Here is a 23,790-nt window from a genome sequence, read left to right as displayed (position 1 = left end):
CCAAGGGTCTACGCCGCAGAAGGCACGTGCCAACTGTTTGCCTTTTAAAAATATCAACATTTATTTGAAAGTCAGAGTCACAGAGAGAGAGAGAGGGAGGGAGAGACACTCAGAGCTCTTCCATCTGCTGGTTCACTCCCTAAGCAGCAGCAACGGCCCGGGCTGGGCCAGGCCAAAGCCAGCAGCCGGGAAAGTTGGGTCTTCCAGGCTGGGCCACGGCAGGGGCCAAGCACTCAGCTCATATTACACTGCTTTTCTGGACCAGAAGTGGGGCAGCTGGCACATAAACCAGCACCCACATGGGATGCCACTCTTGGAAGAGGCGATCGCACCTGCCCTGCCATCAGCCCTGGTTTGCTTTCCTTGCGGCTGCTGTTGGAGTGTCCTTGGGGAAGGGTACAAACCCTCACCTGGGCTGGGCAAATGTGCAAACATGTCCTCTGAATTGCAGGGCAGATGCAATAAAGCAAGCACTGCATCTGGGAGACTCAGCAGACAAAATCCTTGATGGCAACTTGTACGGAAAGAAAATCAAGTAAAGGCAGGGAAACGCTGGGCTCGAGTCCACCCCTGCTCATGCTGAGCACAGCCGTCAGGCGTTCACTTACTAAGTTTAAGCTCCAGCTCATACGAACAGAAGGATGAATCAAATCTTGTCCCCTGCCTTAAAAGCCTTAGAAGAAAACAAGCCAATGTTGGCAAAGCAGCCAGAAGGGAGCGCAAAACGTCATTTGATTATCAGACGTCTACACAAACACTCTGCTACAAAGTGTGTCCTGGCTGGTGCGAGGGGGTGGGAGGGAAGCTGGTGTCTAAGGCAGGAGGGCTCATTTCCAGTGCACGTCACTCAGCCCATGCCTTCACCCTGGTGAGTATGGGGAGCCTCACAACTTCTGCCCTGGCTCCTCCCAGGGTTGCGGCCTGGCCACAGTCAGGACAACGAGCTGAAGCGTGAGGTGCTGCAGGAGCCAGGGATGACTTCATGACAAAGCAAGCATCCCTGCTGTTCATAGGAGCTCCCTCCACACCCAGATCTGATCCAGCTTCCGGGAGAGACGGCCAGTACCTGATGGTGGTGGCCTGCAGGCGGTCTATCTTCTTGTTGAGCTCGGCGATGACGCTGTGCAGCTCCGTGATGCACTCCTCATACCGCAGTGTCGTGCGTTCCTGGACGACCTCATGCTCCCTCAGGAGGTGAGACTGCTCACACTGCACAGAGAGAGCAGCACAGGCATGCAGTGAGCCCACACACCTGCAGCAAGCTGCACGCTGAGTGCAGACCAAACCAGTGCCCACTCACTGCCACACAGCCTTGGTGGTCAAGGACTCTCTCTCTGGGCAAACTCTGCGCCCCCTGACTCCCAGGACACTGCACAGTCCTTGGGATGGTCCCCAAGACAAGCAAAGGGCCATGGCCCAGGCTGGAGCCATCAGACAGTATCCCTGTGGAATCTGTCTGGAGGGCCTAATTCCTCGGCTGTAGGAACCAAGCCTCCAACACCCCTCGGAAGACTTTCCCCTGGTCCCACTGGCCGCCTCCTGGACACCACTGGCTGCTATCTGGGTCCCACTGGCCAGTCCCTGGGCCTTGCTGTCCTCCCCCTGCCCCCTAGCTGTCCCTTGCGCCCCACTGGCTGCATTCCCAGACATTCCTACTCAAGTTCCTTGAGGTCCCTTGTCTCTTGTCAATTAACTGTTTTCTGCAAGGGTGTGTTTGGCCTACTGTTGAAACCATCCCACACGGCAGGCCACAGGGTCTTCTCTGACTGGGTGTCTGTGCAGATGTCACGTTCTCTGATTTCTCTCCCTTCTGATTTGTCACCTCCTGCAGTGGCCCCGAGCTGGCTCCACACTGCATGCTGCCCCGAGGCTGCCCGGCAGGAACCAGGACACGGGCAGGCATTCCCCACACTCAGAAGCAGAAGATGCTGTAGGGACATTTTGTCCAGCCAGAGTTTCAATCCTAAGAGACAAACCCATCTCTCTTACTGCTCTCCACTCACTACAAGCCCCACCTGGCCCTGGTGCCTCCTGTTACTTGCACAACAAGTACTCTCAGGGATGTGACGAACTGTCCGGCCATATTGACCTTCCCATCCACAGGAATCTTCAGATCGAGGACACCAAGAGCCACCCGTGTGAGCACCTGCTGACTCAGCAAGCCTGCACTCCCAGGCACGCGGAGAAAAGAAAACTTCCCAGCCACTACCTCTAATGTCCTCCCTCCTTGCCAATGGTGCAGCTCTGGCCAGGACAGAGGCTTTCAGACCCCTGCAGAGGGCAGCCCGGAAACAGCAGACATCAGAGATGTCAGGCCAAGGGGCTGTGGTCATGGCCAGTCTCTGCACAGGGCGCAGGAAGCGGCGTGGCAGCTGTGCCAGCATCTGTGGGAGTCCAGGGGTCACCCAGGACACCCCAACATAGATAATACCGTTGCTGGAGGGAGGTCAGCCACAGATGGAGGGCAGCTCTGCTGTGAACTGCTGTTCTGAGAGGCAACCAGAAGCGTCAACCCGCCCCCATGGAAGGCCAAGGACACAGGACCTAAAAGTGCGACCACAGGCAGCGGTCAGGCAAAGCAGGAGCTCTGTCTGTGCGGAGACCACCCCAAACAGTGAGACTTCCACAGGTCATAGACCCCTTTCCCAAGAATCAGAAGACCAAGCCAAAGTCTGTAAAATGACAGGATCTCAGGGACAGTTTCTGCTGATGGCTGCAAGAAATTCCACAAGACAAGGGCTTTTCTCGAGACAAGCCTGACCTCAGAACGCTCCTGTGAGCACTACAGAACATCTGGGAGCTCCTGCTGCTGGGCCTGGGTGCCTCCAGACAGCTGTGCTCTGCCTACGAGTGTACCACGGTGGACATGCCCATCAAGGTCACAAATCCCATGGCATTTACGTCCGATCCCTTAATTTACGTCCTTGAAAGGCAGAGAGAGAGAAGGAAGAAGGGAGAAAGGGAGACCTAACCACTGGTTCTCTTCCCAAGTGACTTCAACAGCCAGGGCTGGGCCGAGTGTTCCAATATGGTAAGTCAGTCTGTGAGTGGTGGCTTAGCTGCTACCAGCCCCATGAGATGAGTTCCAGTTATTTAAAAAAAAAAAAAAAAATTTGCAGGCCAAGCACGGTAGCCTAGTAGCTGAAGTCCTCACCTTGCATGCGCTGGGATTCCACATGGAAGACAGTTCTTGTCCCGGCTGCTCTATTTACCATCCAGCTCCCTGCCTGTGGCCAGAAAAACCAGTCAAGGAAGACCCAAAGCCTTGGGACCCCGCACCCAAATGGGGACCCACAAGAAGCTCCTGGCTTCTGGCTTCAGACTGGCTCAGCTCTGGATGTTGTGGCCACTTTGGGAGTGAACCAGTGAACGGAAGATCTTTGTCTCTCCTTTTTGTAAATCTGACTTTCCAATAAAAAGAAATCTAAAAATTTTTTTTTGCAAAATAATACTCTCAGTCCACTCAATAATCACAGGTTTATCACACCAATTACCACAATATTCAACTAGTAAAAACGTCACAGTTCCACAGGCATATGAACAAGGCCTATAAACAAATTAGATATGTCTGTTTCATTTGCTGTATATTTTTCTGTATTCCCTACTACTACTGCATACCAGAGAAAATGCGAGGTTTACCTTCTTGGCTTACTGCGCTGAGCACAGTGGTTCCAGTCCCAGCTGTTAAAGCAATTGTAGGATACTTGCCCAACCCCTCCCACACAGACACAGCCTCCCTCTCTGGTTTTGTCAGTTCTGCAGGGCTGCGGACCCCTGTGAGCTGCCCCGGAGCTCGCCCTCTGATTCCCCATTCATTCTTTCTTCTTCGTAGGTCTCACAGATCCGTGCTGTGCTCACCATCTGGGAGGACAAGCAACTGTCTTACATGTGCGAATGTCTCCGTGGATCAGCTGACAGCCATGCGGTGTGCCCTCTGACTGCTGAGAGCTGTGGGGGTCTTACCCAGAGAGCAGAGACCACACCTGCCTCCCACGGGAAAGGCAACAAAGGCAACAAAGACCGGTGGAAACACTTGTATCTCAGAGCTTAGGGGAAAAGCCCATGGTCTGCAAGCTGTGACAACGAGGTAGGCAGAGCAGGGGGAAGGCAGAGCAGGTTCGACAGGGCCTGGATGTGGGTGGAAACAGGCCACCACCTGCAAGTGTCAACCCCAGGAATGTTACACTTCAGCGCAAAGTAGAAGCCACGAGGTTGTCCCCAGGACAGACAAGGCATAGCAGTTGCCTTGTCTGTCCTGGTCACCTCCTAGCCACATGGGCATAACTGTCAGAATGAGATGTAATTCTCTTGTACGCTCTGGTGTCCGCACGGGCCCAGGGTGCTCCAGGACCTGGGAGGGTGTGTGACTGCAGGCATTCTGTTTCACAAGGATATCAGCTAGGCCACACTCCACACCCCACAGAGAGCCGCCTAGGAAAAGTGCTAGCACAATAACATCTGTACAGGAAGAAGGGGAGAGACTTCCATCACTGCTACTTAACAACTGTATCAAGCCAGCTGTGTTTTTGTTTTCTAATTTGAGAGGGAGGGAGGGAAGGGGGTAGGAAGAGGGAGAGAGAAAGGAAGAGGAGAGGGAGAGGGAGGCGGAAAGAAGGTGAGGGGAAAGACGGGGAGGGGAGGGAGAGAGCACCACGTGAGTAAGTGCACTCCTATCCACTGGTTCAAGTCCCTAAATGCTTGGTGGGGGCAGGGCGTGGGTAAGGCCAAGAATCAGGAACTCCATCCAGCTCTCCCGTGTGGGTGGCGGGGACTCAAGCCTTGGAGGCAAAGCCGTTGCCTCCCAGGGTCTACACTGGCAGGAAGGCAGAATCAGCAGCCTGCACAGTGAACTGGATAGAAGCAAAGGACAGCAAGGTCAAAAAGCCTTTGGTTACACTCTGTGTATTTTTTCTTGCCTGTCATGAATTTCTGAAAATCAGTGTCAAGTGGGGTCCAGCTTTCTCCTGCAACTACGGACAGTCCAAAAGGAAATGAAACAGAGACGAAGATTAGAAATGAGGAAAGCACTTTTTTCCCAATCCCATATGGCACTGAACTTATATCCTAAGCTGCTTCTCACAATCTTGGTTCTACCATAATGATGAAGCAAATTAAAAACCTGTGTGAATATTAATGTCCACTCCAAAAATGGATAAAATTGCCTATATGCAAAACAAGCAACATCATCATTTCAGTCACCGAGAATGAAACCTCATCTCTGCTTTGGTGCAATCCGGGGATAAAGCTGTGGGTTAGCCGGAAAAGCCCTGGGCCATGAGGTGATGCTAAGAAGCTTGACAGTCTTATCTTCCTCTGCTTAGGCCACTGGTGTTCTATGATCCCATTAGTCTCAGCTGTCAAACCCAAGAATGTGATCCACTGGATTCTTGAGGAGAGCCACATCAGCACTGGTCCCTTAGCCCCTCAGCCACCCTTCCGCACGATGTCCCCTCCTCAGTTACAACCAACAGCACGTACTGGCATCCTTCTGCAAAGTTTTTGTGCAGGTTCCCCGAGGGTAACATGGGGGACCCAGGTCAGCTAAACCAAGAGGCGCCATCACAATTGGAAACGCCAGTAAGGCGCAAAAACCAAAGAAAATAAACAGGAAAAGTCGAGTGTGTGGGCAGCACAAGCAAATGGCACTAAGGATCTTAGGAAAGACCAGCAAGCTGCAGGAAAAAGGCTCTCAACTTCGTCAGGAAAACTATGCATTCCTGAAATCCAAGAAGTGGAAAATTCCAGGGCCAGCACTCTGGCACAGCGGATTAAATTGCCACATTTCATGCTGCCATCCCGTCATCAAACTGGGCACCAGTTGGAGTCCCAGAGGCTCCACTCTGCACCTGGCTCCCTGCTAATGCGCCTGGGAAAACAATACAAGATGACCTAACTGCTTGGGACACTGTAACCCACATAAGCAACCCTAATAATGGTGTTTTAGTTTCCTGGTTTTATCTGAGTCCGGTGCCCACCACTGCAGCCACTGAAGAGTGAGCCAGTGAACAGAAGACTTTTCTGTCTTTTCCCTCCCTTATATAACTCTGCCTTTTAAACAAATAAATAAAATCCTTAAAAAAAAACCAAACAAGGGCCCAGCCCAGTACCCGAATGGCTAAATCCTTGCCTTGCATGCAGCAGGATCCCATGTGGGTGGCACAGCTTCATATTCCGGCTGCTCCTCTTCCCTTCTAGCTCCCTGCTTGTGGCCGGGAAAGCGAAGAACATGGCCCAGGGTTTTGGTATACTGCACCCATGTGGGAGACCTGGCAGAAGCTCATGGCTCAGCTCAGCTCTGCCTGTTGTGGCCACTTGAGGAGTGAGTCAGCGGATGGAATATCTTTCTGTCTCTCCTCTCCCTAGATCTGATTTTCCAATAAAAATAAATAAATATTCAAGCAAACAGACAAAAAAAAAACCTCTCAAAAACCAAAAAGTGAGGTTTCAACAATAGGGAGACGGGAAAGTGTTTCACGCTGCTGCTAGCTAACTGCACAGGGGTTCATAAGCCCATTTCATACATTTCTTATTTTTTTTTTTTTCAGTTTTTTGAAAGAACACTCCAACTGGCACTCACTAACATGGGATGTGGTGAGCCAGGCAGCAGTCCAATGAACTATGCCACAACGCATCATGCCTGCTCCTGGGGTTGAATCTAAACACCTTCCTAATCACCATTTACACAGTGGGTACACACTCCCCCACCTACCAACCTACATGTTACCTAGGCAGAGCGAGTATAAAAGAGCGACAGAGAACTCTCCAGGTCCCTGTGACAGCTGGCACTAGGCCAGATGTCAAGCTGCGAAGAACACAGCCCAGGTCTCTCCCATGGCTGGCAGGCAGGGAGGCAGCTAGCGCGTCAGATTCAAGGTCCCCGGCCTCTCCCTACAGCCCTGTCTGCACTTCAGCTCTGCCCAAGCCCTCCTCCCGCCCCGTCCCAGGCTTCCACCAGCACAGAACTCCAGCACCCACAGTTCTGACACTTAGAAGCAGTGTTGCAGAAGGACTGAGTTAGGCGGCCAGCTGAGTCTTAGCAATGACCTTTGGATCATTATGTTATCATGACAAAACCACCACGGCTGGCACTCCGTGTCCATCATGCACCCCACACGACACCTCTGAGACTAACAAAAAAGGAAAGGAAATGAGGGCAAACTCCAGCTCCTCTGACGATGGATAAAGTCCACACCGCCACCCCTTACGCTCCAGGAGCCTCAGGGCCCAAGCCTTGCTCAGAGTGGCCAGCACCCTCTCCCAGTGTGTGCTTCTGCTGTGCAGGGAACAACCTGCTTTCCGGGCGACCTTCACCAAGCTGACTCCGGGGGCTCCTTGTTGCATCAGAAACAAGAACTACTCACACCGCAGCAACTTGAGCCGTCAGCCGCTAACATGCCGGAAACTGGAATTAGAAGTGGATCTGGGACTTGAGCCCAGGCATTCCGATAGGGGAACTGGTTAGGAAACATAGTCTCTAAGTATCATCTGATTGTTTTACACATATATAACAAGCTTCTTTAAAAAATATTAAAAGTTTCAATTCACCAGAGACTAGCACTGAAACATTGTTTTTTTCAAAAAAAAAATCAAGTTTTTTAAAAAACCAGTATTTTATTCACTTTATGATCACTTAAAAAGTAAAAATTCTAAGAATAATTTAAAAACTTGCCTTGTAGGAAGAAAAAAGCACTTGTGGTCTTAGCAATGTATTCATTTGATCCGTCAAGCAAGTTAACTTCTTTGGGTCACCACAGGAAGAAGCAGCTCGTTCAGATTCAAGGAAAGGTCCCCATGTGCTCAAACAGTCCATGTTTATGAGATTTGAGTTTTCAAAAAATTTCCCTTAGGTTATTCCGACGAGATGGCTATAGCAGTCTGTTCTTGTTCTTTTGTAAGAGTTCTTTCTTTAAAAAGCAGAGTTGGAGAGTGAGTGAGCGAGCATGTGTGTTAACTTTTGCGTGTGCTGCGTAACCTGCCAAGTGGATATAACAGGGCTGGGTCATTCTGAAGCCACACATGGGTAACACGGACCCGAGTACGCGGGCCAACTTTCACTGCTTTCCCAGGCGCCTTTGTAAGAGACTGAATGAGAAGCAGAACAGCCAGGACTCAAGCCAGCACTTGCAGGCGGCAGCTCCACCTGCCAGCCACAGAATGGGCCTTGCAGCCTGGATCTCCCCGAATGGTTACATACCACACAGAACATGTACATAGAAGAACCAAACGCTTGGAGACAAGGAATCTCCTGCCAACTGAACAATCTATACTATCTCTTAGGTGTGACTAGGTGTGTGTGTGTGTGTGTGCTGGGGGGCAGCATCACAGACGACCAGCAACACTGAGGGATCTAGGGACAAGAGGCCTTCAGGCAAAGGACAAACTAACAGCAAAGGACAGGGCCGGCTGGGGACTCAGAGCTAGGAACCCGAGCGGGTAAGCAGGGTAGAGAGGGGGCTCACGAGGCCTGTGAGCAGGCACAGCTGGGTTCTTACCGCCCCCCAGGACTCCATTGTGGGAGAAATTAGTGTAAGTAAGATCAAAACAGGACAAGGGTAACAGAGACAAACGGAATAAAAGATGTGCACAGGAGTAGGCCCAACAAGCAAGCCCAGGAGCCCATAAGCAGGCTCCCATCTTCCAGATGACAAGGGAGCAGCAGAAGGCTGCTTTCCCCAACAGTACAACACGTACTAGCAACAATCCGAGAAAGACTGGACGGGAGGAAGTCAAATTAACCTGGTGACAGACCTGCTATAGTGAAGGGGTGGTGAAAAAACCCTAATGTTAAGCATATAGTTTTTTAAAAATGCTAAGAAAACCTGAGAAGAATTAGAACGAGTAAGACTTACTATATGGGCCTGTGCTGTGGTGCAGTCAAGCTGTCTGCTGTAACACTAACGCTCCATGTGTAGACTGACTGGTCTTGGCTGCTCCACTTTCACTCCTGCCTTCCTCTCTCTGACATGCTATACATAAATAAATATATTTAAAATACTAAGACTTACTATGGCAAAATTATTACAAAGAATGAATGAATCAGCAATTGAATGGAACATCTGTCACAAGCTTAAAAATTTATTTATTTGGGATATTTGGAAGGCAGAGCACTAGAAAGGGAAAGAAACAGACAGAAAAAAACATACCTTCCACCCAACGGCTCAGTCCGCAAACAGCTGCAGCGGTCAGCTTAGGTCTGGTACACGCTGAAGCCACAAGCCAGAAACCCCGCCCTGGCGTTGCACCTGGGTGGCAGGGGCCCAAGCACTTGGGTCATCGTCTACTGCCCTCCCTCCCTCTCAGGCATCTCACACAGAGCTGGGTCAGAACCACAGCAGCTAGGACTCGAACCAGCACTTAGATATGGGATGGTGTGTGGAACCCACAGGGTCCCAACACCAGCCCCTGGAAACGATCTCACTCTCCCATAACTTCGGTGTTTCAGTGTGCAGCAAAGCAGAAATAGGTAAAATACAGAAAGAAAAACACTCAGTAGTCTGAATCTGAACTGGAAGTAAGAATTCCTAAGGAACAGGGTTCAGTCCGGTAGCCTAGTGGCTAAAGTCCTTACCTTGCATGCGCTGGGATCCGGCAGCTGCATTTCCCACCCAGCTCCCTACTGTGGCAGCTGAGGACAGCCCAAAGTCTCGGGACCCTGCACCACCATGGGAAACCTGAAGCAGCTCTGGCTTCAGATCAGCTCAGCTCCAGCTATTGTGGCCGCTTGGGGAGTGAGCCAACGGAAAGAAGATTTTCTTCTAATAAATTTTTCTAATACATTTTTATTAGAAAAAAAAACTTGTAAAGAACAAAGTCTTATTTTTTCATCTTTTTTTAACGCTTATTTTTAATTTTGAATTTTGTGGTACAATTCTGTACAGTTTGGGATTTACGCTCCCCCAATTCCCATTCCCCAAGGCCTTAAATTTTATGTGACAACATTTTGAAAAGTATGTGGAAAAACTGAAAAGATGAATTTGTTGTATTTTGTTGCATAAAAATCTTGAAATTCATTTTTCACAGTTTTTTCACAACCCACATTTCCATGAACTTTTTCAAGACTTTCTCATATATGGTTAATTTTTGCATCATTTTTAGAAAAAAAAATATTTATTTGCTTGAAAGGCAGGGTAGCAGAGACAGAGAGCACATGTCCACCTGCTGGTTGACCCCCAGAAGCTTGCAAGAGCTGTGTGTGGGGACACAAGAACTTGGCTGCACAGCAGGAAGCGAGATCCCACGCGCAGTCGCTGGGACATTAGGCACAGCAAGAGGGATGCGGGCGTGTTCAAGTCGTGCCATTCCCCACTCTACGACACCTGCTCCTATCCAATTTCTCCACAAACTTTATTAAGCGTTCTAATACATAGATTAAGTTGCATCTACATGTATATATACACACAAACTGTATATATTTAGTCTAAAAATCTACAAAAGAAGCCTCAAAACAAACAAAACGAAAACTCGCAGAAGCAGTAAGAACCCGTAGCATGCAGACAACAGTGCTGAATACCTTTCCTGCTGACAAAAACTGTCTAATTCCAGTTCTGCAGCAAGGAACACACCACGGGAGCCTAGAGCAACTTCTAGACTCGGATGCTAAGACCCGGAAGCACCCTGAGCAGGCCCCAGCCAGACAGTACAATCTGGGTTTTTACACGGAAAATAATTACAGTGGATTCAAACCCAAATGTAAACATATTCAAACACACAAACTGGCAGTAATATATCAAAAGTAAAGAAGCACATTCAGAGGATCATGGGAAACCAATTCATTATCTTGAAAAATGCTAAAATAAACAGAAAGATTGAATTACAGCAGGGCTTCAACACGAGATGATGCAGAAGGCCCCTAGAAGTGTCCTACGGAATAACAGGCAACAGAACTGAGCCACCAAGACGTCCTGAGTTCTCATGAAGCAAGGACTCTAGACACAAACCACCGATAGCTGCTAACTTCTCAGAACTGTAAATAACCCAGCAATATGCGCCTCTGGAGAAAAAACAGGCAAACGCCCTTTGCACGTTCAGCTGTCCGCCTGCAGGAAGTACGGGTGAGCTTGGCTTTTCTGAGCCCTGAGCAGGCACTCAGAGCATGGAAACTCCAGGCTGACAAGGAAAGCAAAAAGCAAACAAAGGGTGCAGGGGAACTGCACAGGTTATAAGATTTGAAGGAACAAAACTCAACCCCACTTTCGGGGTTAACAAACAGAACTGATAAACTGTAAAGAAACACATGTAATACCACTATACAAGTCACCCCAGGCTTATCTTTGTGGAAACGGGGTAGGCTTCCAGAGCGACAGGGAAGCCGGTTTCCTGACTTGGGCCGTGGTTCTGGGGCGGGTCTGAGGGACTGAGGGTCTGTGCTGCCGCGCCCCCAATCCGTGTAGAAGAGGAAACCCTCAATGTGGTGGCTCTGGGAGGTGACTCCCCCTCTTGACGGTGGGGCCCTTTTCAGGACAGACAGGAGCAGAGGGGGAGCTGCCTGCAGACCGGGAACAGTGTTGTCAGACAGGTCACGCGCAACAAATACGTGGGAAATCTCCCAGTCCTTGGAGCTCAGCTGGGCGGACCAAACACTTTCTCATTACACTCTGATTTGTTTGGTAGGAATTTGTATGTTTCATGTTAAAACCAGAAAGTTCACTTACACACACACACTTCTCCAACCCCTTACCTGTGCCTCGGCCAATTTCTTCTCCAGAAGGTCCCGCTCCCGCTCTGTCTGCTGCAGACGCTTATTTAGCTCTGCTATGTCTCCCTTCAGGGATGCCAGGGCGGCCAAATGGAGCTGTGGTGAGAAAGAACACAGGTTAGTGGTCTCCGTGAACACACGCACCTTGGCATTCTCTCCTGAAGTTAGCACAACCACCTGGAAAACACTCCATCCGAAAGAGACCTTCTGGGCAAAGTTTCTAAAATATATATATGTATGGGGCCCAGCAGCGTGGCTTAGCGGCTAAAGTCCTCGCCTTGAACGCACCGGGATCCCATGTGGGCGCCAGTTCTAATCCCTGCAGCTCCACTTCCCATCCAGCTCCCTAGTTCCAACTCTCTGCTTGTGGCCTGGGAAGGCAGTCGAGGACGGCCCAAAGCTTTGGGACCCTGCACCCGTGTGGGAGACCCGGAAGAGGTTTCTGGATCCTGGCTTCGGATCGGCATAGCATCGGCCGTTGTGCTCACTTGGGGAGTGACTCATCGGACGGGAGATCTTCCTCTCTGTCTCTCCTCCTCTCTGTATATCTGACTTTCCAATAAATAAATAAATCTTTTTAAAAAATGTATGTATGTATTTATGTATTTGAAAGGCAGAAAGAGTGAGAGGAATTGTGAGAAACAGAGTGTGGGGAGAGAGGAAGTGGGAAGTGGGAATGGCAGCGGGAGAGTCTTCCATCCATGAATTTATTCCCCAGATGCACCGGAAAGCCAGGAGCCTGGTACTTCTCCAGGCTCCCCGTGAGGGTGGGGCTGATACAAGTCCCTGAGCCATCCTGGGTTGCCTTCTCAAGACCTCAGCAGGGAGCTGGAGAAGAATAGCCAGGACTCAAAGTGGCACCTGACCAGGGATGCAGGCATCCCAAGCAGTGTGACACCTGCTCCCAGAAGGAGCCATTCATCTCAGGGAACAGTGGACACAAGCCATAGGTGCTAAGGGACTGGAAATGGATTTAACCCCTAAAAAGCAAATCTACCAAAGCAATCAAAATTGTGCACGTATCTATACATAGCACATTACATTTATGACCATTTTTGGAATTCTTCCGTCATATTTTTGTAAAAATTTGCGTGTGTCTGTGTTTGGGAGATTCACACCTTAGACACACACAATGGCCAGCACTGGGCCAGGTCAAAAGCAAGAGCTGGGAATCCAATTCAGGCCTCTCGGCCTCACACTCTACTACCGAGCCACCCCTCTGCCTCACAGGTCTGTACTGGAACAAAGCTGTATTTAGAAGCCAGAACCAGATATCAAGCCCAAGTGTACCAATAAACAACACCAGGGGCAGAGCTCTGCTCCCTCTTCCCCGGACGCCGACCTCTCTGAAGAGACCCTCGCATGGGCACCTTCGTGTATCCCTGGCTAGTGGTGCTTCCCCAAGCCGCTGCTGCTGCCGGGAACAACACCAGCAGCCACGCAGGGCCTGGCACAACTCTTCACACCTCACTGATCTGTCTCAGCATACCACAGTGCTGTGACCTGAGCTGGGGACGGTCTGGAGGAGGTTAGGGTCTCCAGTGGGCTGAGGGATGAATGCTTCTCCCATGGACCACGGCTGGCAAGGGGTGCCCAGGGCTCAAACACAGGCTGCCAAACTCTAAACGCGCCATCCTATTTGCCTTTCTGGAACGGGGCCAGCTGTCTGAGCAGCACTGTCTTCAGGACATCCAACACTTGAAAGCCATGGTCAAGACGGGACTGACCAGCAATAGCCTCCAACCAGACCCAGGAGCAAGGCCGCACCTCGAGATGTACCACTGATTGCCAGGGTCCTCCCCAGTGTTGACAATGACTTCTCTCTCCGACTAGGACTGCCTTCCCTTACAACACCGTGTTGGTGATGTTTCCACTATGACAGGAGTAGTGCTACTTCACTCGCCCAGGGAACTCTGCACTAAAGTGGAGGAACAATTCACTGTGCACACTGGCTTGGTCGATTTTGTGCTGCGTGCTGCATTCACTTTCCCCACTCGTGGCAGGTGTGCGTCCTGTAGAACCTTGGCAGTCCGGGAGCAGTCTGGGAGCAGTCTGAGAACTGCAGGCAACCAGTTAGTGACAACATGGTCCTCCTTTTAACAGCTGCAGCTGCTGAGCGCGCACTGGCCCCAGAATTGGGGCCTGTTTTAAACTGCACCACAGTGCTGCAGAGAGATGCTAGGACCCCTCCCACAGATGAAAGATGAAGGCGCAAGGGCACGAAGAGTCGACTGCACGGGCACTCCATGCTCTAACATTCTCAGCTGTCCACCTTCCTGGCACTGCCAGCTCAGCCTCCACTGCCCCTGGTCTCTGGCTACCTGTGCAGGTGGAGGGCCAGGGTCAGGATCTTCAAGGAGGGGGGTGGGAAGCCCAGCCTCTGTGTGATATCAGGTAGAAGTGGGAAGGGTGGCGATGACGGAGCTTCGCCCTTGGCTCTGGATGAGTTCAGGAGACTCTGATCTTTCTGTGCCTTTCACAGCCTCTGATCACCTCTGGTTTTAAACTAGGAGGCATGCACAATCGAAACGCTTGCTCGCCTGCCAGTCCAAGGGTGCTTGCACGCTTTTTCCCCCACTGGTCCCAGAAAGGACCTGTTCAATCTTGGCTGCTCAAGGAAGCTTCATACACAGAGCTAGGAGCACAGATCTTTCTCCCGGAAGTGGAAAGAATGTTCAGAACCACGCACATGGAAATGTCTGCTCACATTCACTCCACGTAAAGCAAGGAAGCTGACACGCAGAGAACCAAAACGCCTCCATCGCATGTGTCCCACCCTGTCTGGCCAGAGGCTTTCTCCTCTCCCACATGGCAGCCATGAGCTGGTGGACGGGAGTGCTGTCCCAGCTGGCCCTGGAGACCCTGTATGTGAGGATGCTCACCTTCTCCAGAGGCTCCACATGCTGAGGCTCTCAGAAACAAACAAAAACCAGGTAGCGTTCCTGGCCAGGTGGACACAAGGCAGTCCTGTTTTCTGCCTTCCAGGACTACAATGGTTCTATTTACTGCAGGGTTTCACCCAGGGGCACCTGCTGTGTAACTTGAAAGTCCAGCTCAGCCCCAGCAGAGGCCACTGTGTGCTTTGTGCTGCATCCACTGAACTGAGCAAGCAGCAGCCTTGTCTTTCCCTGCACCTCCTGAACACAAGAACTCAGTGCCTCTGCAAGCCAGAGCTAAAATCTACTTGTTACAGAACAGCACTGTTGAAGGTCCTTCCAGGAGGCAGTAGTAAGATACCATCTACATACAAAAAAGGAAACAAACAAACAACAATAACAAAACAAAGCCAGAGCCCACCCAATCCAAGCTGTGAAAGCAGGTCCCGCCCTATCATCCAAGGAGTCACTTGGAACTGCTCCTTGCCTTTCTCCCAGTGAGGCCATGGTACCCAGACAGGGGCAGTCTCAAAGTCTGACCACCAGCTTTCAAAGTCCACACACCTCCTTGTTACTGCAGTAAGTGCTGAACACCAGCTCCTGGCTACCCTGGGCTTTTCCTCAGTTCTTCATCACACATTACGAGATGGATAGGACTAATATTCCCAATTTCAAGAGATTGGAATTGAGGCTTGAAGCCCAAGTAATTCTTCAAACCAGGAAGCGGCAACACCAGAAGGAAAGCCCAGTTCTGTCCACCCTCAGGGTTGGGTTCCTGAGTACCCTGCCCGTTGGCAGTAGAGCGTCACAGGACCTCCGAGGTCCTTCCAAATGCCCTGCACACTGGGGAGAAGAAAAGGTCTGAGACACGGGCTTGTGTTTTTTTTTTTTAGTGGGGAAAGCAAAACTGCAAAGTTGGCGCGGACATAAAAGTAACAGCTCCTTAAACACTCACCATTTGAAGAGGTCACAAGGCATCAGTGACAACCCCACCAACAGCCACCGCCCTACACTAGGAGGGAAAGGTGATGGGGCAAACGTTCTAGTGTGGGTTAAAAGAAAGCCCTGAAAAACAACTGCACCCCAAAAACAACATATGCAGGGAAAGCTTACCTCAGTGGTTTTCAAAAACTAAAACCCTTAACAAACACTTAATGTAGATCTTTAAAGTTCATTATGCTGACTTATAACACAATAGTAGTTATTAAGTCACAGTATCTTCCACTAAAGAAAGAAAATCTTGTTTGTTGTATGCTGCCATTGTGTTTACATGAGAAACCAAACTAGGTGGTTATACAAGGAATTAGAGAGAAGCACAGACAATAACAAAGAGACTGCAATAAACAGGCTTCACCCACTTAAGCTTCAAGGTGAGTTTCAGCTTAATGACACATCACGAAGCAGACGAAGATGTAACAATTAAATCCAGCTAATCAGAGGTCATGAATATTTCACTGCACACTAAACACTGATGTGGTCCCCGAGGCAGAAACTCCCAGAGAGAATTGCATGGGACATGAGTAAGAGTTCCCTGACAAGGCCTGCAGTGCTCATAAATTTTAATATTGATCCACTTTAGTAGGTATCGAATTCCCCATTCTAAAGAAACCAAGTGCCTTTAATGGTGAAACCGTCAATAAACTCAGCTCAGCAAAGGCCCATTGCTATTTCCACAGCAATGACTCAAGTGCTTCGCAAGGACCCTCCCTTCTACTGGCCTGAGGACACTGTTTTTCCTTCAGGAAAGCAAGGGAAACTTCTGGATTCGATGTGTGAGGACATAAATACGCATATGGACTTCACATACAACCCAAGACAGGGGGCTGGTAGGTAAAGTCACTTCTGACCTAGCACCTGTTAAGTACCTGGGAAAGCAGCCGAGGACAGCCTAAGTGCTAGGCCTTGTACCCACGTGGGAGACCTGCAGGAAGCTCTGAGAACTTGGCCTCAGTCTGGCCTACCCATAACGGCTGTGGCCATCTGGAGAGCGGATGGAAGATCTCTTCCTCTCAATAAGATGCGGACTCTCTGCGTGGTACATGCTTGCAAAGAAGGAATCATGACTGGATTTGAACTGTAATACTGCAACAAGGTGGAGGAGTCCACCATGGGGAGAGGGCACAGGGAAGGGTTGGGGGAATCCCAGAGCCTATGAAACTGTGTCATAAAATGAAATAAGATACATTAAAAAAAAACTCTTCTTTCTTATCTCTGTAGCTCTGATGTTCAAAATAAACACATCTTTAAAAAGAAAAGATTTATTTTTATTGGAAAGGCAGATTTATAGAGAAGGAGAGACATAAAGATCTTCCATCCACTGGTTCACTCCCCCAAATGCGCACAATGGCTGGAGCTGAGCAGATCCAAAGCCAGGAGTCAGGAGCTTCTTCTGGGTCTCCCACGAGGGAAGAAGGCCCCAAGGCCTTGGGCCATCCTCTACCACTTTCCTAGAGTTGGGTTGGAAGTGGAGCAGCTGAGACATGAATCAGTGCCCATATGGGATGCCTGTGCTTGCAAAGCAAAGATTTAGCCATTGAGCCATCACACCAGGTCCAAAAATAAATAAATCATAAACAAACAAACAAAAGAAAGAAAAAACACTGCTTAGAAAATCTGTATTGCATATTTGAGTCCCGAGCTCCACTTCCAGGCCAATTTCCTATTAGTGTGCACCCTAGAAGCCAGTGGATAAATGTTCACATGCTCGGACCTTGCCCCTCACCTGCGAGACCCGGACAGAGGTCCTGGCCCTCATCTTCAGCCTAGCCCAGCCCACACCATGGTAGGAATTTGTGGAGAGAACCAGTGGATCAAAAATCTCTCTCTGCCTTTCAAATAAATGAATCAAACTAAAACAAGTGTCCGAGACACATGCTTTCAGATTCTTTCCCACAGCACAGACACAACCAAGATGCCAAATATTCAGATACGTGCTGAGCAATCATCTTACAATATACTCTCACATTACTTTGTTCAAAGAAAATCATCTGAGACGCTTTATGCCAGGACATGCTCCCATCTCAGAGCCCGTGAATGAGGCCTGGTGGTCACACCTCACCACCAGCCGGCTGATTGCTCGCCAGCACGCTCTCACGCCGACTGCTGGCGGTCTCTCTGCTGAGGGCTTCGGCCTTAGGTCCACATCTCTTCCTTGTCCCAACCTGCACCCCCTCCTTCCCAGAAACAGGAACAGGAGGGTCAAGGGAGAGAACACGATGTGGAAAACCAGTATGCAATTTACAGAGAGAAGGACTAAGGACTTTGTTGTGTCAAATGAGCAAAAACAGATTCTCGCCTGCAGAGCCTGCTTAGCATTCAGAGCCTCTCGTCCATGTGACGGGAACGCCCGTCCACTCGGAGGCGACAGGGTGACAGGACACACCATGGGAGTCCCTCGCACCCAGTGGGCAGACCATCATGTCATGGAGTCAGGTACTGGTTTTGCCGCTCAGGTATGAAGATGAGACGGGGCTCCGAGAGCTGTGGTGGGTTACCATGCTACCTCCTGTTTACACACGTCTTGGTGAGGCAATCAGAAAGGGTCCTGGATCACATTCCACACTCTGCTGTTCAACACTGGGTAACTGAGTCAGCTGAGTGAGTGAGTCAGGTGGCAGGATCAGCCTGCAAATCCCATAGGAGCCAGCGCACAAACCACAGAACCCCCACATGCCCAGGCTGCACCCCACACTGCCTGGCTCCTCCTAACACTTCAGATGATCAAGAATCAACTGGGACGGCATGACCCCAACATGAGCTTCTGCACAAATAGATCTCATTGGTAAATACACAAGACAGACAAGTTACTGGCTGCAAGGAAACACAGTAAGAACTGTTCACAGCAGCAAACCCTAAACGACTAGTGAATAAATTTATGACAGGCATGAAGTATGAAACAAAACAGAGGATTGGGGAAAACAACGATTCGGTGAGCTGGGCTTTGGCTCAACTGGCTCATCTTCTGCTGCAAGCACTGGTTTTGGATTGGCTCAGCTCCAGCCACTGTGGACATGTGGGGAGTGAACTAATGGATGGAAGAGATATCTGTCTCTGCTTGTCTCTGTAAATCTGTCTTTGAAATAAAAATAAATAAAATTTGAGCCCAGCATGGTAGCCTAGTGGCTAAAGTTTTTGCCTTGCATGCACTGGGATTCTATATTGGTGCCAGTTCATATCCTGGCTGCTCCACTTCCCATCCAGCTCCCTGCTTGTGGCATGGGAAAGCAGTCGAGGAGGGCCCAAACCTTGGCACCCAGAAGAAGCTCCTGACTCCTGGCTTCGGACAGACTCACTCCTGGCTGTTGCAGCCACTAAAGGAGTGAATAAGTGGACAGAAGATTTTCCAGTAAAAATAAACAAATGACCTTTTAAAATGAAAAATAAATAAAAATCCTTTAAACAAAACAATACCTTGGTAACCATTACTTTCTGTATTATGTATGGCACATTCCCTAAATTCTTTCAGGTTGATTTCCACCTGCCCACTGCCTGTCCTGAACTGAGGCTCAGCCTTCCCCACTCCCCTGCTTTTCTGAACACTCACCACTAGCTGGCCTGTGTCTTGAAGGGTCTTTGTTGGGCAGGGGAGTCAAAGTGCCAGGGAGGCAGCCAGCAAACCTGGCATGCTCGGCCTGGCGCATGGTGGGACCTCCCATGGTATATGCTGAATGGGCATACTGAAAATATTCGGAAACCTACAAATGAAACCCACCCTAACCACCAGATGACACCACCCCAAGCACCTGGCAGATGTTTTTCTTCGTGCATTATCCTTAAGAATTTAACACAGTACTATCTGGGACCAAACTACCTACAAAGAAGTCTGCAAGCACAGGTTATCGCAGTTTTCAAGTTTATCATTTTTCCTACACAATTTGTTGTTTTCCTGGTCCATTTATCCAAAGTTCTAGGGAATACGCCTAAATGTAACAGGTATAACTGTCCAATAAAGCAGGCTTCACCCTCAACAATGTCCCTGTTTACTTAGAGAGAAGATATTTTTGGAACCCTGAGGAAAGGGCTCTTCAAGAGCCTCCTCTTAGCCAACAGTCCGGCCAATGCCAGAATGCTGCCTGCACACCCACGGGTGCTTCCCCGCTGCCATGATGGAAAGCTCAGCTGCTCCGTATACAGCAAGTCTGGCCACTGCTGCACAGCCATAGTAGTGGACAAATTTTGCCTTGCCCAGAGAAGCCACATCCTCAGAACGTCTGCTTACGGGTCAAGCTCCGTGAGTGGGGTCATTAGCTCTCGTCTGCCCCCGAACTCGGCAGCATCCACTGCATCAATGACCCTCGGGTGTCCTGCCTCCTGAGCAACCCCGCATTCCCCAGAAAGCGGTACCCGCTCAGCAGTGGGGACCTCAGCACTCCACATTACATCTGAGCTGCCCATCACCTCACACAGGTTTCGCAGTGATCCAAGTGGACAGCTGTTATGAGGACCTCACTGTGCAGGGAAGGCAGCTCAGGCACAGGTCGTATTCCTAGTACTTGAAGCCACAAGCTTACAAGCTGACCTATGATGTTCCCCATTCTTGGGTGTCCAGGGTCACCCAGTCTGAGATGGAGTACCTGGTATGAGCCATGGGAGCGTCTGAGGAGTCCGGAGTGGGCATTGGCCAGTGTCCAGCACCAGTTGGTTTACAGCAATGCTGAACAAACTGCAAAGACATCTAAAACCCCATTCCTGCAAGTGAGCCACGCACCCAGCAAAGTAGGTGAACTTGACCTCCACATGCCAGCCTCACCTGCCAGCCACTCACAACTCCTGGCTGCATCACGGAACTGCAGACAAAGGTGGCAACAGCACACCAGGGAGAAGGCAACCCGTGGTATGTGCCCAGCCCCACAGCACTCCCGCGTGCCCAGCCCCACAGCACTCCCGCTCCCGCGTGCCCAGCCCCACAGCACTCCCGTGTGCCCAGCCCCACAGCACTCCTGCTCCTGCCTTCTCTGCATGGCAGCCTGTCCTTCCCTCTAAAACCACAACAGAACTGGAGGACAGGTCCTACCAGCTCAGCTTTGTTTCCACATACAAGGCCTCCCTCCCCCACTCCCCACAAAGAACACAAACATTTTAAAGCGCCTTGCCAGCTTTCCCTCTCCGGCCGCCTTCATGTCAGAGGGTCACTCAGACACTTCTAGGGTACAGCAAAAGGGAAGGTTAGGGACAATGCGAGGTCTCCCACATCGGGCTCATCTTCACACTACTGTTACTATAGGGACCCTGTGACACCCTGAGAAAACACACAGCACGAGTGGGGGTAGGCCAGTTCCTCTGGAATTTTCTCTAAAAGGAGTCCCAGTGAGGACCACTGTCTTCAGGCTGTGAGAAGTGGGGCATTTAACGGCCCCTGCACAGCTCGGTGCACACAGTGGGGCGCTCAGTGATACGTGGAGGTAAGCCTCTGAGTAACCCAACACAATCAGAGCAAGGTGCTCCTCCAGCACACAGTCCTGCAAAGGGCACGGCTTTCTCCACGCCACAGGCTTTTCCTGCAAACCGAGTCCCTGCTGTGCTCAGGCAGGGGCACCACTGCAGGGTCTCCCAGGCTCCAGACCCCGCCGGGCTTGCCATGCCAACAGAAGCCCATCTAATCCGCCTGTCTCTGTCCTATCTCCCCTCCCCCTGCCCTTCCTCTTACCTTCTCCTAGGCATGGCACTAAAATGTAAACAGGAAAACTGCCTCAGGCTGCCTTATTGTGCTTCTGTAAAGCAGAACAGGCAGGGAACTGAGAAGTTTCCAACCTAGATGAGCACATCAAAGGCGAGCCTAAGCCCAGCAGTCACTGGAGACACTGCAGGTTCAACAGTGCAAAGCAAAAAGTCAAGTCCCACAGCGATGGCTATTTACACTATCAATCCTTAGACCCAAGACTAAACACTGGGGTGAGAAGCGCCAAGGAAGCTAGTGCCTGTGCTGGATCAAAGAGCTGGAGGGTAGCTCTAGGCCAGGCTGGTGATCGCAGTCCAGGGCAGGCATCACTGAGATGGATACAGAAGATCAAAATGGACACCTGAACACTGCGAAACAGACCTCCCCCACATCTCAATTCAGGGCATTGTTCACAAAAAGAACCGGCTTAGTTCCAGGTTCGAGACAAATGTTGCCAATCTGAAATGTGACCACTCAGCTGAGAGGCCCATTAGCGCTGCCTGGCAGGCACACAAGGAACCCTTCCAAGAGGGGGCTTGGCTTGGCGTGTCAGTGAGGAACAGAGGGGGAACAAAGGGGGAGATGGGCTCACGCTGATCTGACATGAAGATTGGGATTGACTCAGAAGGTGCAGCAACGGCTCTGAGTTACTCTCCCAGAGCACCTCTCCAGACCAGCCGGCCTCATCCCCCTGGGCTTATATGTCATTCCAGTCTGCTGATTCTCGCCTGTTACACATGGAGACGCACTGGGGCCACAGGGGTGATTCAACGCAGAACAATGACGGAGGGTGCTGCTACGCACACTGCACCGACCACGGGTCACTCAGAGGGAGCAGGGACACTGCAAGGCAGACCCTGGCAGCTGGCGCTGCCAACAGAGCAGCACGTACAGGCACAGGGAATATGCAGGCTTCATGCCCTGACGTACTGTGGCTGAGCATCATGCACTTGCACACTTGCAGGGGCAAGGGTTATGTCACAGTCCTGTTGTGGATAACTACACACGTATTTCTAGTGACTGACACAGAAAATAAACAGAAAACAAAGAAACCCTCCTTTCTCACAAGCTAGCAATCTAGAGTTTGGAACGAGGTAAAGAATACCCCACTAACAATCTGAAATTCAACAGATCTAAACGCTCCTGAATCTTAAAAATTTCTGGGGCAGAGACACCTAACCTACAACCTCTACCATTTCCAATAAGTACTGCGGAGGAATCCAACGTTATTCACAAACAGCCTGAGGCTTCTTGACTCTAAGTTCACAAATGCTTCATCTTTAACACTGCAATTCAGTGGGGGCAGCGGTTTTACTTTCACCAAGAAGCAGTGCAAACATACCACGGTGTTTTCTGAGAGACCTATAGCCTTTCACAATCCTCATAAAGCAATGAGGTTACGTCGAATTTTCCTTTGTCGGTTCACATAACGAATGTAAGGTTAAGCCAAGGGCATGACACAACACGCCCGGCTGGAGCTTACACACTGTACATGTTTAAGTCAACATGGCAGCAGAGAGCTAAGGAATTCATAACTTATACATGGAAGATTAAAATTTTGCCAAAAACAAGCCCTTTCCCAAGTAACTTTCAGATGTTAGCAGTATATTTAGTTGTCATTTTCAAAATGTATTTACTTTCAGTTTTTACTTAAAATGCAGAAAGCCAAAGAGGCCTGGCAGGGTATGTGTGTGTTTCATCCACGTGTTTATTCTCCAAAGGCCCACAGCTGCTGTCGCCTCTCAGTACACACACTGACAGGAAGCTAGAATCACAAATAGGGCAGGGACTTGACCTTGACAGGCATCGCAAAAAGGATCCTAAGTGCCGTGCGACAGCGTGCCCTTCACATCCACTCAGACCAATGCTTTCCAGGATTTGCTTGGAAACCTTCTGGAAAAAAGCTTACATTTCTCTCTCCCCAATTACATGTTATGGACAAAGTCGCTGATATTCACTTTTTTATAACCTGGGAACAAATTACCCATGTTGTATAACTTAAATGACTTCCGCAGAAACAGGCTAACAGAATACAGGGGATTCTCCAAGAGAGAACAGCACTGAGCACAGCCTCAGTCACGGTCAACTCAAGCGCCAGGGACACTGTTTGCACAAAGCGCCTGCACTTTACAGTCCTAATCTCCAGGCACAGAAAGTCGGTGCAGGCCGTGCAGGCCAGACTTTATTGCTGTGCCTTTTTTTTTTTTTTTTTTAAGTACTGCTGGTGCTGAGAGCAAACAGATCTGAGATGCGGAGGGGAGGACAGCAAGGGCGAGAGACTTGGCTACAGGCCAACTCCACCCAAATCCACCTCTCCCCAACTCAGGCCAGACCAGTGCCAGGCCACGGTCAGGTGGTCTCAGCTCCACAACACTCACCAGCTCTTCTGCCCCATGCGTGGGTACAGGCTGCGGCATGAGCTCAGGCAGCAGAACCCCTGGAAAAGCCCTGGTGAACACCCCCAAACCCAGACTGTCTGGACAAGACTCTGGAACTGCTGCCGTTTGACACTTGCTGCCCAGAGAGGGCACCCGTGTCTGCAGCACTGCTGCTGTATCAGG

At 50.2% G+C, this 23,790-nt stretch overlaps 1 protein-coding gene across 1 annotated transcript in view; it reads right to left on the bottom strand.

Annotated features, from left to right (window-relative positions):
* Positions 1 to 23,790, bottom strand: part of MCC (MCC regulator of WNT signaling pathway) — a 177,086-nt gene that overhangs the window by 44,719 nt on the left and 108,577 nt on the right. Inside the window, exons 2-3 of the mRNA XM_040973256.1 lie at positions 11,678 to 11,791; positions 1,067 to 1,209 (exon numbers count right to left, since the gene is read on the bottom strand). Coding sequence (XP_040829190.1) covers positions 1,067 to 1,209; positions 11,678 to 11,791 — 257 coding nt within the window. The remainder of the gene's footprint in view (positions 1 to 1,066; positions 1,210 to 11,677; positions 11,792 to 23,790) is intronic.

The sequence above is a fragment of the Ochotona curzoniae genome, unplaced genomic scaffold (genome assembly GCF_017591425.1).
Source record: "Ochotona curzoniae isolate NIBS_2020 unplaced genomic scaffold, NIBS_Ocur_1.0 contig_1, whole genome shotgun sequence".
Classification (NCBI taxonomy): domain Eukaryota; kingdom Metazoa; phylum Chordata; class Mammalia; order Lagomorpha; family Ochotonidae; genus Ochotona; species Ochotona curzoniae.
This window is presented reverse-complemented; position numbering and strand designations above follow the sequence as displayed.